The following is a 16,283-nucleotide window of genomic DNA, read 5'->3' on the forward strand; positions in this document are numbered from 1 at the left end:
CTCAATCCCATGTACTTCAGTTCCTCATCAACAGTGCGGGCCGCATTTTCACTGGACGGGGTTACTTGACAGCAACTGAGTAGTGGGACCTCAGCAGGTCCGGTCTCATCCATGTCCTCGAGCGCAATGCAGGAGAAGACGTCGGCCAATTTAGCATTGCGTCTTACCAAGACGGGCCTGTCGGACGAGTTGATCAGCTTCAATGGAACCCATCCGTCTCCCCACAAAGGAGTAACAACTCTGGCCACCAGAACCCCTCTTGGAGCTGAGCGACACGATGTGGGCTCTGTCATCACAGCGCTACCAGGAGACACAATAGTGGACTTGGGTAGCTTGCCCCACATCAGGTACTCCCGACCAGGCTCAAGACACACGGCTGAGTTGCACCTGACTGTGCCTATCTTGTCAGGTATGACGTCACCTCGCCAACGGTTCAGACCAGCGAGCATCGAGAGAAACTGTTCAGATTCTGGATCGCCAGCAGGACAGGGCGTAGACACAGCCTTCCAGTAGCCATCACATTGCTTATACTGCCGGAGGATATATTTAATAACATTGGTGCCTAGTATCAACTCATCATGCTGGCCTTCAACTACCAGAGTGGGAACCATAATCCTACAGCCATACACCTCCATTTCCACGTTGAAAGCTGACTCAGGCTTGACACGGCGACCACCACAGCCAACAAGCACCACATTTGAACTGAACTGGTTATGCTCTGTAGCAACTCCAACCTCTCTAAGCTTTCCCTCTGCCGTCTTACTCATTGTACAAGCCATAGACCCACTGTCTAGCATAGCATTTAGAGTCACTGTATTACCAACTGTCACAGGTGTGTAGAAAAGGCTGTCACTACCACTAATTGTATGCGTATTCTGATAAACAATATCTTCAGAGTTATCACTTGAGCTTTTGAGAGCTATATACACTGTCTCAGCACTAGATTCGTCCTCACAATGGGAGTTTACTTGGCGACCTATACTTTCTCCCTCTGAATACAGGCCACCTAGTTTCCCTGAGGCTGAGGTGCTCGGGACGACCTGGTGGGACACTCAACTTTTGTGTGACCTGGGGCTAAACAGACAAAGCACAGCCTCTCTGACATGCAGTGTGAGATGGTAGTGTGTCTACTGTCATCACAGACTCGGCAGGCCTTCTCACGGGCGCCACCCTGGTATCTTCCGCCACGAGGAGCACTGTCACGCTGCTGCACTTTCCCCATCATCTGCTCCAGCCTCTCCATAATGCGAGCAAGAATCCTGTCTTCAGATTGCTGAGTGTTCTGGGCCACAGCAGTCGCGGAGGAGGGGCACGGAAGCTGGCCTAAAGCATGGTCCTGGGAAGGAATGAGGGTAGAAGGCAGACACTGTGTGTGGTACACTGGACTATGGGCAGGAGCAGGGGGGTACTGGGTGGAACACTGCTCAGACACAGACTGAATCGAAGGCTCTGGATGAGACTGCACAGTGTGGAGGGCGGTGGCATGGCTCTTCAATGGCACAGAACTACCGGTCCTGCCAGAGGCTCTCAGCTCTCTCTGGTAATTATCAATCTTCAACTGTATGTCTCGTGAGCTCCACTCCTCAATAGCCTTGCATTCCAGAATACGGGATAGTCCAGAGTCCGGGCAATGCCTGACAAACATCCGTGCTACCTCTTCACCTATGTTCTCCATCCTCCTACCTTGTCTGCGAAGACCCTCACCAGCTACATCAGCTGCTTTGTTGATCCTCAACCAGTAGTCTACAGGGTTCTCATTGGGTCTGGGTAGAGTGGCATAGAAATCTGACAACGGGAGGCATGATGACACATCACTGAAGTACTTGAGAAGGATATCATAGATGAGATCAGGGTTCTGCTTCACATCAAGTGTCTGATCGCTACGCAAACCAACCCTCACGACATCCTTTGCCTTACCCATCAGCCTTGCCAGTATCTCCTCAGCCTGTTCATGCATTGGACATTTCTGCTTTCTCAGATAAGCTTTAGACATGTCAATCCAGTCCTGGACTGAACACTTATCAGAACTATCACCTCGGAACATTGGTGGTTCCCTGTCTGATTTTACATTCACAGTAACGCGCGGAACCTCCTGTCTAACAACATTAGGATCAGTTACAGGATCTGGAGGCGATGTGCAGTTGAGGTGTGCACTGCTCATACTACTTGAGTGAACTACACCAGCTGAAATTAACTTGGTTACAATGGACTCGCCAATCTGAGCACCTAGCTGACCCATCATGTCTGAAAGGTGATGAAGAGCTTCAGTGTCATTAACACTGGGTGTGGATGTGGGAGGAGCCTCCCCTGTAAACTGTCCGACAGCAGCACAACCTGGGTCCTGACCTGACCCTGTGCCTCTACCACTGTCAGTAAACAACTGGGAACACCCCACCTCCCTACTATTGACAGCACTGTCAATGACAATGTCACTGTCACTGTCAATGTCTATGACAGCACTGTCTGCTCTGCTCTGACATGCCATTTAAAAAATGTATCTGGGGCATCTGAGATACTGTGTGAGTCTTACAAGAACAAAAGAAAAGTACCATACCCCTGGATAGGGATGGGAATCGAGAACCAGTTCCAGTTGAGAACCGATAACAAAATGGAATCGGAAATGTTATCGTATGCCTCTGAGCTTATCAATTCCTATTATCAATGCCACGGCATGTGATGCTGAAGCGAAAAAAGCAGAACTTAAAGGAGTGTTTCACCGCTGGGAAGATGGTCTTTCACTGAAACTGGCCTGTCTATGGAGTAGAAAGGTGTAAATATACTTGAAATTAGTGCTACCTGACCAGATATCAGAGTAAAAGCGTGGCAAAATTCCCTTTTACAGAAATGGCAGAAGAAATACAACACCCAGAATGCATAGTATGTAACGCAGTTAGACAATCTCATGAATTATATGCATTTGCCACGTCCGGCAATCATCTCAGCAGCAACAGATTACGGTCACCTACACGTTCAACAGAGTCAGTGTAACCCACCATGCAGCAGTGTCTAACTCTTAACCCTGACACATTAACTGAAGAGATTTGCTTTAGTGACATTAGATTAAGGTCATGTTCACACATGAAAGTCAGAATCAGGACCCGGAGCAAGTGGATGAAATAAATTATTTCTCTGATTTGCGTTCTTACAGCTGTTTATGTAAACGAAGTAACATACGCAAATCGAAGCAACAGACGTGGTAGTTGATTGGTCAGAAAAATAGAAAATTGCCTGTTCGTCCCGCTCTTATCCAGATCAACACGCATGCGCTGTTGTTTTCCTATGGACATACTCGATGCGTTGTTTCTAAACCATCCTTTTCAAGCGGCTGTTTGCTCCGGGAGTGACTTCGAATGCGCGTTCTCACAGAGCAAAGCGAATTAGCAAACTTTATCCTAAACTCTGTTTCAAGTGAAGCAAATGTTCTAGTGAGAACAACCCCTAACACTTATTCACTCTGTTAAAGCCACAAGCTTCAATGTGAAGCGTATTTTTTTTAATACATAGGCTCTCCATTGATTCTTGAAGAATGTTACTCATAGAACCCTCAACAAAGTATGCTACCCAAAATATAAAGCTATTTTACTGCAATGTTTACAAACAACAGGAATGTAAACAAACAGTGCATAGTTTCAAAATATGTAAAAAATAAATAAATAAAATAAACTCCCATAAGCCTATTGGTGCCAATGGTGGGCTAACGAGAATATAACAGATTATTATATAAAAGAAAAATGTATTCCTTTTTAAGGGTAAGAGGTTGATTGACCATACACCTCGTTCCAAATTATTATGCAAATTATATTTTTCTCAGATTTTCCTAAATAGTCGATGCAAATGAAAATCAGTATAATTTTCAAGTCATCAACCATTAGAGTATAATTCAAATTTTATTGAACAAACCTCCCAATGATAACAGTATTTTTTTTTAAAATAAAAAACTCAAAATGCACTGTTCCACATTATTATGCACAACAGAGCTTCAAAACATTTTATAGGTTGTAAAGAACTAAAAATTGTAATTTGATGAATTTAGGGTTAGGTCATATTAGGAGGTCATATTTACTGAAATCAAAAGCTATTTCAAACAAAAACATCTTAACAGGTCAAGTTACATGTTAACATAGGACCCCTTCTTTGATATCACCTTCACAATTCTTGCATCCATTGAACCTGTGAGTTTTTGGACAGTTTCTGCTTGAATTTCTTTGCAGGATGCCAGAATAGCCTCCCAGAGCTGCTGCTTTGATGTGAACTGCCTCCCACCCTCATATATATTTTGCTTGAGGATGCTCCAAAGGTTCTCAATAGGGTTGAGGTCAGGGGAAGATGGGGGCCACACCATGAGTTTCTCTCCTTTTATGCCTATAGCAGCCAATGACACAGAGGTATTCTTTGCAGCATGACAGTGGGCTCAGAAATACATGAAGACTAATTTCCAAACAGTCTTGTTTACTGATGAGTGCCGTGCAACCCTGGATGGTCCAGATGGATGGAGTAGTGGATGGTTGGTGGATGGCCACCATGTCCCAACAAGGCTGCGACGTCAGCAAGGAGGTGGCGGAGTCATGTTTTGGGCCGGAATCATGGGGAGAGAGCTGGTAGGCCCTTTTAAGGTCCCTGAAGGTGTGAAAATGACCTCGGCAAAGTATGTAGTTTCTGACTGACCACTTTCTTCCGTGGTACAAAAAGAAGAACCGTGCCTTCCGTAGCAAAATCATCTTCATGCATGACAATGCACCATGTCATGCTGCAAAGAATACCTCTGTGTCATTGGCTGCTATAGGCATAAAAGGAGAGAAACTCATGGTGTGGCCCCCATCTTCCCCTGACCTCAACCCTATTGAGAACCTTTGGAGCATCCTCAAGCAAAATATATATGAGGGTGGGAGGCAGTTCACATCAAAAAAGCAGCTCTGGGAGGCTATTCTGGCATCCTGCAAAGAAATTCAAGCAGAAACTGTCCAAAAACTCACAAGTTCAATGGATGCAAGAATTGTGAAGGTGATATCAAAGAAGGGGTCCTATGTTAACATGTAACTTGACCTGTTAAGATGTTTTTGTTTGAAATAGCTTTTGATTTCAGTAAATATGACCTCCTAATATGACCTCCTAACCCTAAATTCATCAAATTACTTTTTTTAATTACAAATTATTTTAGTTCTTTACAACCTATAAAATGTTTTGAAACTCTGTTGTGCATAATAATTTGGAACAGTGCATTTTGAGTTTTTTATAAATAAATAAAATACTGTTATCATTGGGAGGTTTGTTCAATAAAATTTGAATGATACTCTAACGGTTGATGACTTGAAAATTATACTGATTGTCATTTGCATCGACTATTTAGGAAAATCTGAGAAAAATATAATTTGCATAATAATTTGGAACGAGGTGTAGGGTTGACCATAGTAACCTGTGACCATATGCAAGTTAGAGCATAAATTATACATTTCCTAGTAGACCTTTCATGATCACTCAAGCAGTTACTCTATACCCAGGAACACGTGTTGCTTACAGACAAAATAAAAGAAACAGTCAACAGGGAATAGTAGACATTTTATTAAACTAATGTGAAATCAAATTTACAGGTCATAGACAATGAACAGCCTCAGGAACACCCTATTCCTCCCCGGCCCCCGGTAGGACGATCTTGCTTGGGTCGTAGTAGTTCTCGGTCATTAGAGGAACACCCTCTGCCTCCCTTTGTTTTATCAACCTCTCTGCCTCCCTCCGCGCCCACTGCCTCATCCTGTGGACAGAACAACACCACACATGACAGTCAGTTATCAATCATCACTTGTTCTGACCAAGTCAATCAAGTAATGGACTGCACTTATATAGCGCCTTTTTTGCTGCTCCTAAGTGCTTTACAATGGCCTCTCATTCACCCATTCACACACACACATTCACACACCAATGGCGGCAAGCTGCCATGCAAGGCGCTGGCCCGCTCACTGAGAGCAATTTGGGGTTCAGTGTCTTGCCCAAGGACACTTCGACATGTGGCCACTGGCCAGCCAGGGCTTGAACCGCCGATCTGCCGACCTTGTGATCATTAGACGGCGGCTCTAAGGCTGTAAGTAAGTACATAAGACTCTGCTAAATTCGAAAAATGTAAATGTTAGATGTGTGAGACTATGTACAGTATGTGAGGGGGGGTGCAATGGAAAGTTTTTTTTGCCTATATTTAATTAATTAATTAATTGATTTTAGTTTTGCCATTTAGCAGACGCTTTTAATCCAAAGCGATTTACAATTACGAATTACAGGGACATTCCCCCTGGAGTAACTGAGGGCTAAGTGCCTTACTCAAGGGCACACTAGTAGTGGTGTGGTTTCAGGCGGGATTTGAACTCACAACCTTCCGATCACAAGTCCAACTCACTATCCACTAGACCACCACTATCCCTTGCCATATTTACATGCACACGTTGTAGTAGTATCCATAGCCTTTATCCTGGGGCATAGTCCAGAAAGCAGGATTACTAAATCAGACAGCTAATTTAGATGAAAACAATAGGTTAAATCTTAATTTTAAATGACTTAAAAGGAGACATGTATCTAGTAGTCATTTACACCAACTAATACTTCTCAATGAACTATGGAATATGGAACTTATTTATTGTTATTATGATTCCTATTATTAAGTAGATTAGCAGGTTATATTCCAAATAAACTGTTTATATTATGCATCCTAAAATATGAACAGTACCAAACTGATTTCTCAAGATTTCTTAATTGAGAGTTGTGTTCATTATGAAATTGGTCTGATGTTCTTCAGTGTAAGAGGGGTTCTAAGAATTCCAAAGAGCCTGGGGGTAGTTCAGTGGAGGGGGAGAGGACAGACTTCTAGGTAGTACCCGTAAATTAGCCCAACCTAGACAGAGTTAGAGGGTAAAACAGTACAAATGTATGATACATTACCCCAATCTAGACAGAGTTAGAGAGGGTAAAACAGTACAAATGTATAATACATTACCCCAACCTAGACAGAGTTAGAGGGTAAAACAGTACAAATGTATGATACACTACCCCAATCTAGACAGAGTTAGAGGGTAAAACAGTACAAATGCATGATACATTTTGCCCATACGCTAAACTAAGTATGACATACATAAGTACAACAGGTGTTGCAAGTACACTAAGTAAGAGCAACTCCAACATCTCCCTAGAGAAAATCCTGGAAAAGCAAATCCACAGAATGTCTTTCAATCGTTTCATGTGGCAGCACATTCTGGCCGTTGACTCTTTTTTGTTTTGTTTGTTTGTTTCACTCGTATATATATATATATATATATATATATATATATATATATATATATATATTTAAACCTGCTCCAGCAAGAGGCTAGGAGCAGGCTTTTTCCTTCATTGATATGCGGCCCAAATCGCGGAATAAAATACATAAAAATTGTCCATACATTTATTGCTGCAATTCGGTCATCCCGGCAGCAGGTGCTGCTAGACTATCATTATGTTACACAATACCCATAGAAGATTCATTTGTGCAGAGATATTTACTCAATTAAATAGTCTGGCTAGTTAGGGCACGTAATACTGCATCATTACAAAGGTCATAAAATAACATTTTAGCTGTTTACTAAACATCGTGCACATCGCATTCCACACCTGGCTCCAAGCCAGCAAATCGGGCTTCTTACCCATTTTAAATGTTAGAATAAGTTGAGATCGTTTTGGCCCAAAGGCCTCTAATCATTCGCTTTACCAGATCAAACTTTCGAGCGCCAGCAATCCTGGTGGCTCAGTCAAAGCCCTACAACAATGTGATTTAGAATCCCGCGGTTTAACCGAAAACCGGGGTTTAATTCGGGGACGGTTTCCCGGTATCAAAAAATGTAAACCACCCAAGCCTATTATACATTTGTATACACCAGACTTAGGGCTGGGTTCAAAAAATCGATTTCCCGATTCTGAATCGATCTTCATTAAATGAGCGATTTATCGATTCATAAGTCCCGAGATCGATCTTTCATGTTTTTTTTTTTGTGAGATCTCGTGGCCAGATCTCGCGATACAAGAATTTATCACGCAACGCACGTGAGGTCTCAACACTAAAATCTAAAAACATGGCGACGGCACGGACACTCAAGTCACCACCCGGCTTAAAGTCAGATGTCTGGGTGCATTTTGGATTCAAAACATTTGACGATAGAGATGAGCTGGACAAAAGCAAAGTCATATGTAAGCTGTGCGCAGTGGAAGTTAAATTTAGTGGAAACACCACAAATCTACGGAACCACTTATTGAGGCATCACCCTGACGTGAAACACGGAACAGCGGAGCCGAAACAGACCTCGCTGATAAAGACGTTTGGTTGCAAATTGCAATCAAATTCTCCCCGTGCCCAACAAATTACAGAGGCTGTAGCACATTTTATTTGCAAGGATATACGCCCGTACAGCGTTGTTGAAAATGCTGGCTTTCGAAAACTCGTCACTGTATTAGAACCACGCTACGTGTTACCGACACGCAAACAATTGAGTGAAGTGATAGTCCCAGACATGTACGCGCAGGTGAAACGTGATATCGCAACTTCACTTCAGCAAGCAGAGAGAGTTGCCATAACGTGTGACAGCTGGACATCCAGAGCAATGGATTCGTACCTGACAATCACTTGCCACTATATCAATGATGACTGGAGTCTCACGTCTCATGTTCTTCAGACTAGGGCAGTTGAAACCAGCCACACTGCAAGTAATCTAGCTGACCTGTTGTCCGAGGCGATACAAGATTGGGAGCTTACAAACAAAGATCCAGTCATCATAACGGACAATGCTGCAAATATGGTCCGCGCTGTGCATTTGATGGAGCGATTGCACATTGGCTGTTTTGCGCACACGCTCAATTTAGCTTCACAAGCAGCTCTCAAAATCACAGCTGTCGCGCGCTTGCTTGGCCGCGTGAGGCGTATCACGTCATTTTTCCATCGCAGTACTACGGCAAACCACACGCTCAAAGAGAAACAACGGATGCTGGAGCTGCCTGCTCATAAGCTTGTGATTGACGTGGTGACCCGGTGGAACAGCGCTCTGGACATGCTGGAACGCTTCCTGGAGCAGCAACCAGCCATCTCAGCAACTCTGATGTCACCTGAAGTGCGCAGGAACGAAAGCGATCTCTGCACTCTGACAGAGGCTGACATAACGGTCGCAGAAGATGTGGTGAAAGCTCTTGGGCCGATGAAGGCAGCCACACTGGTGATGTCTGAAGAGAACTCCCCGACTGTCTCCGTTATTGCGCCTCTCCAGGCACAGCTACTGGAGAAGATGAGCAGTGACCCCCACGACTCCACAGTGATTAAGGACCTCAAGACTGCTATATACAACAACTTCAATTCAAGGTATGCTCAGGCCTACTTAACGTCACTGTGTGTGTGTGTGTGTGTGTGTGTGTGTGTGTGTGTGTGTGTGGTAAGTAACCTTGAGTTATGAAATGAATACAGTGGGTCTCTAAAAGGCTACTTAATTTGTAACCCCTGTGTAAAATTAGAATTTTACATGCTAAAATATTAGAAGTTGTATTAAGAAAATACATGGTGTGCGTGAGTCAGTCAGTCTGTGCATGCATGTAACTGTATGCATGCATGTGTAATGTAATGTAATGAAATGTGTTTTAAGTTAAAACAAATTAAATCTCTTTTAAGATATGCAGCCCAGAAGGACAAGCTGTATGTAACATCAGCATTAGATCCTCGCTTCAAGGCCCTGCCCTTCTTATCTGATGAGGTCCGAGACGACACATTCGATAGATTGATGACTGAAGCTGCTGGCCTGGAGCAAGCAGAGGCATCTAATGTAAGTTGACATGTAGAAATAACTTATTGTTACTGTATACTACAGTATTTTAATAATCATTCATCAATTATTAATCAATTATGTTTCTTCCTGACTATTTTCATCTTTCCAACAGCAAGAATCTGATGGTGATGGAGCTGAGGATGAGGAGGCTGCGCAGCAGGAAGACAACACCCTTTGTCCTCCTGTTAAAGTGGCTTATGCCCCTTCTCCATCAAAGAGGTCAAAGGAATCCTCTGCACTGATGTCTCTCCTTGGATCAGCCTACACCCCAAAAGCCATAGTAGTACCACAGAAATCTCTGGCTGAGAAGGCAAAGGAAGAAGTGAAAAGATACAGGGAAGTAAAACCTGTTCCACTCTCTGAAAACCCCCTGGCCTGGTGGAAGGTGCATGCAGGGGAGTATCCCCTTTTGGCACGCCAAGCAAAGCGGTCTCTGTGTGTCCCCGCGACCAGTGTCGCTTCTGAGAGTTTTCTCAACCGCTGGTGATATCGTTACTGCACAGAGAAGCTGCCTCACTCCGCAACATGTAGATCAGCTCCTTTTTTTGCAGAAGAATCTTTCAATCTCCAAAAAGTGAGAAAGCAGTAATGAAGGGCTTTAGTTTCATGGACATTATGGTTTACAATGTGTGTTTTTGTTCCCCAAAATACCCTCATCTATTGCACTATTTTCGTTTGAGTTTTGCATTTTTATTTTGTATATATAAACCCCTCAAAAAACGTTCGGAAACGCTTTTTTTGTTGATTATTACCGGTAGGCTATGTTTGTAGCCCCTTTATTTACATCGGCTGCAGTAAAGCAAAGCACGTTAAAAAGCACTTTTTGTAGTTGCAAAATGTTGGTCAATGATGTTCATATGTTCCAATAAAATGTGTTCCAATAAAAAGTACATTCATGTAACTGCTTTGGAGTCAATTCATTGATATGTTTAACAATGCTACATGTTATAGGGTTCCTTGAACCATTTATAGCATTAATTCTGAGAATCTCTTTCATATTCAAGCAAAAAATGTATATTTTAACTAGATCGAATCGGAATCGAATCGAATCGAATCGAATCGTGAATCGAATCGAATCGTGAGCTCACTGAGCTGGTGAATCGGAATCGAATCGTTTTGGGAAATCAGTGGCGATACCCAGCCCTAACCAGACTGTACATAGCTACCTTAACTGTACATAGCTTAGGCTACCGTTATCCAGGCAGAAAAAGACGTGAGGAGGGAAATGCATTGTGCATATTTAACTCTCCCCGAAAGCCTTTTCAGACGAGCAAGCTGTAGAGGTGACGCCAACGCCGGGTTCACTCGACCAAAAGCGGAGGGGTTTCAGATTAGGTTCTCCTCCATGCGTGTTTATGTTTGGCAGGAGAGAAAGAAGCCACTCTATAGCACCTTCTACTCAATTGGAATCGGTTAACGGAAGCAACGCCGCTCGAAAAAGAGGACCCAGGCTGAGCGGAGTTCACATGACTGAGTAAGGAGATATCGCTGCCTAGGGAATGCTAGCGATTCTCTGCCCACCGCCCTGCTGCCATTTAAAGTGAATGGACCCTGGTGGCCGCCGCTCCTGCGTTTCAGACGAGCAAGCTGTAAGGGTCACATACCCGTGGTCTGGTAGATAGTGGACGAAGGTACCCCCAACGACAATGGCCATGGAGATGCCGAAGAAGAAGGCCACCTTCATGTGCCAGTCGTCCACGACCGGGTCGTCAGAGAACCCATGATAATCTCGATTCTGCAAAGATTCAAGAGAGAAGTGGTTATGTGTTGGACGTACACTGAAGTAGCCGGATTATCCAACTCCATGTCACCGGCTGCTACGGAGTCGGACAGTCCCCTCAACTCACCCATCAGTTGAACTTTGATCAGGTTTTTACTCCATATAACACATATTTACATGTTCACTGTAGAGGAACCACACTGGCCATGTATAACGTTAATCTGTTTATTCTTTTCAAATGTCCCGATCGTCCAATAGGGGGGGGGGGATTTCAACCCAGTGCCGACATCATGATGTCATATCATCATCTTCTACTATCGAGGAAAAGTGCGTTCTGCACATGTCTGGTCTGGCCGACTGTGCCCAGCAGTTCAGAGTGATGCAGGACAAACTAATCATGGTGAGGGAACATAAATATATAAGTATCTGGAGTAAAACCTGAAATCAAAGTTCAACTGAGATGGATGAGTTGAGAGGACCAACCAACTCTGTGGCAAGTAACACAGATAATCCAGCTAGCACTGGAGCAATGTTACACAGCTTCACTCCTAACTGTAGAATAACCCAGAGGGTTGCACACCAGGGAGTAATCTTTGCTCTAGCACAACAAATCAACGCAAGCCCTGCATTGAAATAACCAGGTAAAACTGACTTAGTGCTGGGCAAGACGAAAAATGTTGAACCCCAGCAGGTAGCTACATCTGGAAAGGTAGACTACGCTGAATGTAGCCAGATACATCGTATAAACCATGACAGTTTTAAAATGGATAGCCTCCCAATACAGTGCAAATACCCACCAGAAGTTACGTTTTATTCCACTTATCCTCTTACAGTGGTCTTTAAATCATGCTCTATCCATTCTGAATCTAACAGAATATAGCACAATTTGTGTATGCCGATACTTTATTTCAACCTTCAGCTAGAAACACCACAACACAACAAACGAGTAGCATAACATGGATAGGCCTACAATATCATATCACACCTTGACATGAGATGATTATAACTGCAAAGATATTTTCGCAGAGATTTCCTTCAAGTAATCGTGGTAGCCGCACGGAGGCAAACGTTTATTATTAAGTCACATAAAATACCTTTTTTGGTAGCTCTGTGTGCTAGTGCATGTTCGGTCCTGGACTAACTCACCTTCTCGAAAGCGCTGACCTCTGTGTCTCCATGGCTCTCCTTGGCATGGGCAGGCTGCAGATCCGACACCGAGGCCGAGCCAGCAGCACCAGTCGGTGGCGTTTGAGACACGAACCGAGCCCCGCACGCCAAACTCGGGCGAAAACGGGACAAGGTGGGACCAAACCGGGCCAACCGTGCGAGCATTTCGTCTGTCTAAACACTGGATGACACCATCGATCCGGAACCGGATTTACCGTTCTGTTTCTCTTTCTGCGGGTTATTAAGAATGCCACCAGATTACTCACACCGCCACCTGCTGGGGAGCAGGATATATTTGTCCCTACACACACAGTGGGGGGAAATAAGCATTCAACACATCAACAATGTTTTAATTCAACATGTTTCCATTGCAGCTATTCACATGTAACATTCCAATCTATAAATAAAAAAACTATGCGCAAAAAAGTGGAATGACACAGGGAAAATGTATTGAACACAATAAGAAAAAGCACGAGTTCTCCTACCTATGCTAATTAGAATCGGGTGGGTTAGTGCGCTGGTGGTAAGTATTTCCACTCTTTGAAAAAGGGTTTCCCAACTCTGAATGCAAGTAAACAAATCATTTGTCACTAAGCTTTCCTGCAAGACACGTATTAAAAATGTTTAATCAATGTAATAGGTGTACAAATGTGTTGGTCAGCACAATGTTGTGAAATTCTTGTTTTATGTATAAGTAGACTGAATACACATCTGGCTGTACATCCCTTTGTTTTTTGTCCATTATTTGTTTAGTTAGATTGATAACTTTCACTGACATTGGCCTGAATGTGAACTCTCCCTCTTGTTGACATTTTCTCCATTGAGTGGCAAATAGAGGATGGCAAATAAACTTTAGGTTATTTACATAACCCTGTTCTCTGAGTAGTATTCGTGAGTATCTCACTATGGGAACGCCCCCTGCGTGACCTCATCAGAAGCTGAATTACACTGCGCCAGCCGTGTCACGAGGGACGGGGACCCTCCGCATATATAAGGCGTAAACACGGCGTCTGTCGTCATTCAAAACAAGCAACCTCTTCCTCGCTTCTAAAGCAAGGAGGGTGGTCCGGTGAGATACTCACGAATACTACTCAGAGAACCAGGGTTATGTAAATAACCTAAAGTTCTCTTTCATAGTATTCGTTTCGTATCTCACTATGGGAATATACTTACTCCCGTATTGCCAGACCTGCCTGTAAAACGACAACTGTCCCAGAATGGACCCTCACACTCTAGGAACTACGTCCTAAGAGGAACCCAAACTGAGGACTGAGTGTGATAGCGTTGGAGCCGTAACATCCAACCTATAAAATCTAGCGAACGTGTGGGGCGAAGCCCAGCACGCCGCCGCACACACCTCCTGAATAGACACCCCTTTAAAGAGTGCCCAGGAGGTCGCCAAACCTCTAGTAGAGTGCGCACGTAAGCCCGTGGGGGGCTGTAGACCCTTACTAGAGTAAGCCAAGGCCACTACCCAATTAGGTGGTGGGCCGAATGCGTTTATCGCGAAGTTTATCTTTTTCCATCTACAGAGTAAACGATCTCTTACATACGATATTAAGTAATTCTCTTAAGTCTATAACAATTTTGTTTGCAGCTGTATTATGTCGGAGATTTTCACAAACTTATTTTTTAATAGTCTGCTCAGGCACATCGCTGGTCGCTCTAGTTGATAAACCAATCAGAATTCGAGTACGGCTTCATTAGGACCCCGAAATGTAAACAATGGCTGTTAACCCTAGCAACTGACTGTATGTTAACCCTAGCAACCGCGGGGAAATAACGAGATGTGATGAATTATGGAGTGTTGTATGCATTTAACAAACCGAACGGACAATATTACAGCATTTTCAGATGCAAGTTGGACCAAATGTGTACATTGTTCTCTACAGTGGGTGAATCTTCACACTGCAGAAAGCCAAATTGCAGAAAGGGCTGTACATTTTTTTTTATATAACTATAGGTATTATATATATTTGGGAGGGGGGGCTCCCCTGGTGCTAGGAAAAAAAATACTAAAAACAAGAAGGGAAAGGAGCTGGTTTACATAAATAAAGGCTATGTACACTATCCACTATACTATACTATACAAATAAAACACTGTGCTGTACTCTATGCTATGCTATACATATCCTAACATTTCCTATCTCTGAACCTTATGTACCCGAGGGTTGTCATATTGCACATAGTATTATTGCACATTCATTTAAAGTGTCGCAGTTTGCAGGTTTGAAATGTTCACAGTTGTGTTTCAGTATTGCACTTGATTACAATCTAGTAGCTGCCATCAAATTGTCTAGATTGTCCAGGGCCTAGAATCTAGGTATTTGCTGTGTTCAGGGCCTGAATGGCCCTAGGGTAGAAGCTGAGCTTCAGTCTATTTGTCCTTGCGGACATGGTCCTGAACCGCCTGCCCGAGGGCAGCCGAACAAAGTGTTCGTTCCCAGGGTGGGATGGGTCTCTGGAGATCTTGGAGGCCTTCCTGAGGCAGCGTGTGTTGTACAGCTCTTCCAGAGAGGGGAGGGGGGCGCCGATGATCTTCTGGGCCGATCTCACGACTCTCTGTAGCGCTTTCCTCTCTGCGGCTGTGCAGCTGGAGAACCACTATAACCACAATATTGGCTACCATAGACAATGCTATATGCAGTATGCCAACATACGAAACATTGAAAGAGCCCGCAAGAAAAGGGAAAAATCAGTACAGGAGGCTGCAGGTGTGTTTTATAGCAATATAAGTTATTTATAAGAACAATATGATATAAACAAGCTAAGATTAATATGACATGATATGACATGAACATTATTAACAATATGATATAAACAAGCTAAGATATGACATGAACAAGATATGAACAAGGCATCAATGGGTCAGGGTCAGCCCTGTCAGGTCAGGTCCAGAAGATGTGCAGTGCAGTCCAGGGCTGAGCATCTGGGGTTACCTGGGGAAACAGATTAGGAGAGTTGTAAATAAACTAGGCTATAACTTTGGAAGCATTACTATTACAATGCATAGAGTATCATATGTCTCTCTCTCTCTCTCTCCCTTCCCCCCCCCCCTCCCTTACAATGTAGTAGAAGCAGAAGGTCAAACTGACAATGATACACCACCAAAGCCTAGACTTCTCCGCTCAAAGACTACCACTACGTTCAGCCTAAATAAAAAACCACATCTTCTTCCCGCCCAGTGCATAATATGCAGACGGGACAAATATTTCAGTTTTAGAGCTTGTATACTGCTCCTGCAAAAAAACTAAATGTGTGAAAGGGAGATGCACATGCAAATCTAACAACCTACCATGTCCAGACATGTGTCTGTGTTTGCACTGCGAAAACACAATAGTGTTATAAATGTTCTCTAAACACTTGAATCTTTGTCTAGTCTCGTCAATTATAGGCAAGGCAAGTGAAGATACATTTAGTCTTGGGTTTTGTCTTACCAGCTCACCTCGTAAAAGTGAGACGATTGACAATATCAAAAACATGCTTGCACACACATATACTGTAACGTACTCACACACAAGTTAATGTTACTGGTCCCAATTTGGCACAATTATTACTGAAATGATTGAGAATAGACA

General features: G+C 43.5%; 1 protein-coding gene across 1 annotated transcript; it reads right to left on the reverse strand.

The window, feature by feature from the left end:
- Positions 1-5,537: 5,537 nt before the first annotated feature.
- ndufb11 (NADH:ubiquinone oxidoreductase subunit B11) lies at positions 5,538-12,911 on the reverse strand. The gene is made up of 3 exons (XM_080534974.1): positions 12,685-12,911; positions 11,423-11,553; positions 5,538-5,749 (listed from the first exon to the last, which is right to left on the reverse strand). Exons 1-3 carry the CDS (start codon positions 12,868-12,870, stop codon positions 5,620-5,622), a joined length of 447 nt encoding a protein of 148 aa, XP_080391100.1. The 5' UTR covers positions 12,871-12,911; the 3' UTR covers positions 5,538-5,619.
- Between the last annotated feature and the right edge of the window lie 3,372 nt (positions 12,912-16,283).

The sequence above is a fragment of the Nansenia antarctica genome, assembly GCF_963989245.1.
Source record: "Nansenia antarctica genome assembly, chromosome: 6".
In the NCBI taxonomy this organism is placed as follows: Eukaryota; Metazoa; Chordata; class Actinopteri; order Argentiniformes; family Microstomatidae; genus Nansenia; species Nansenia antarctica.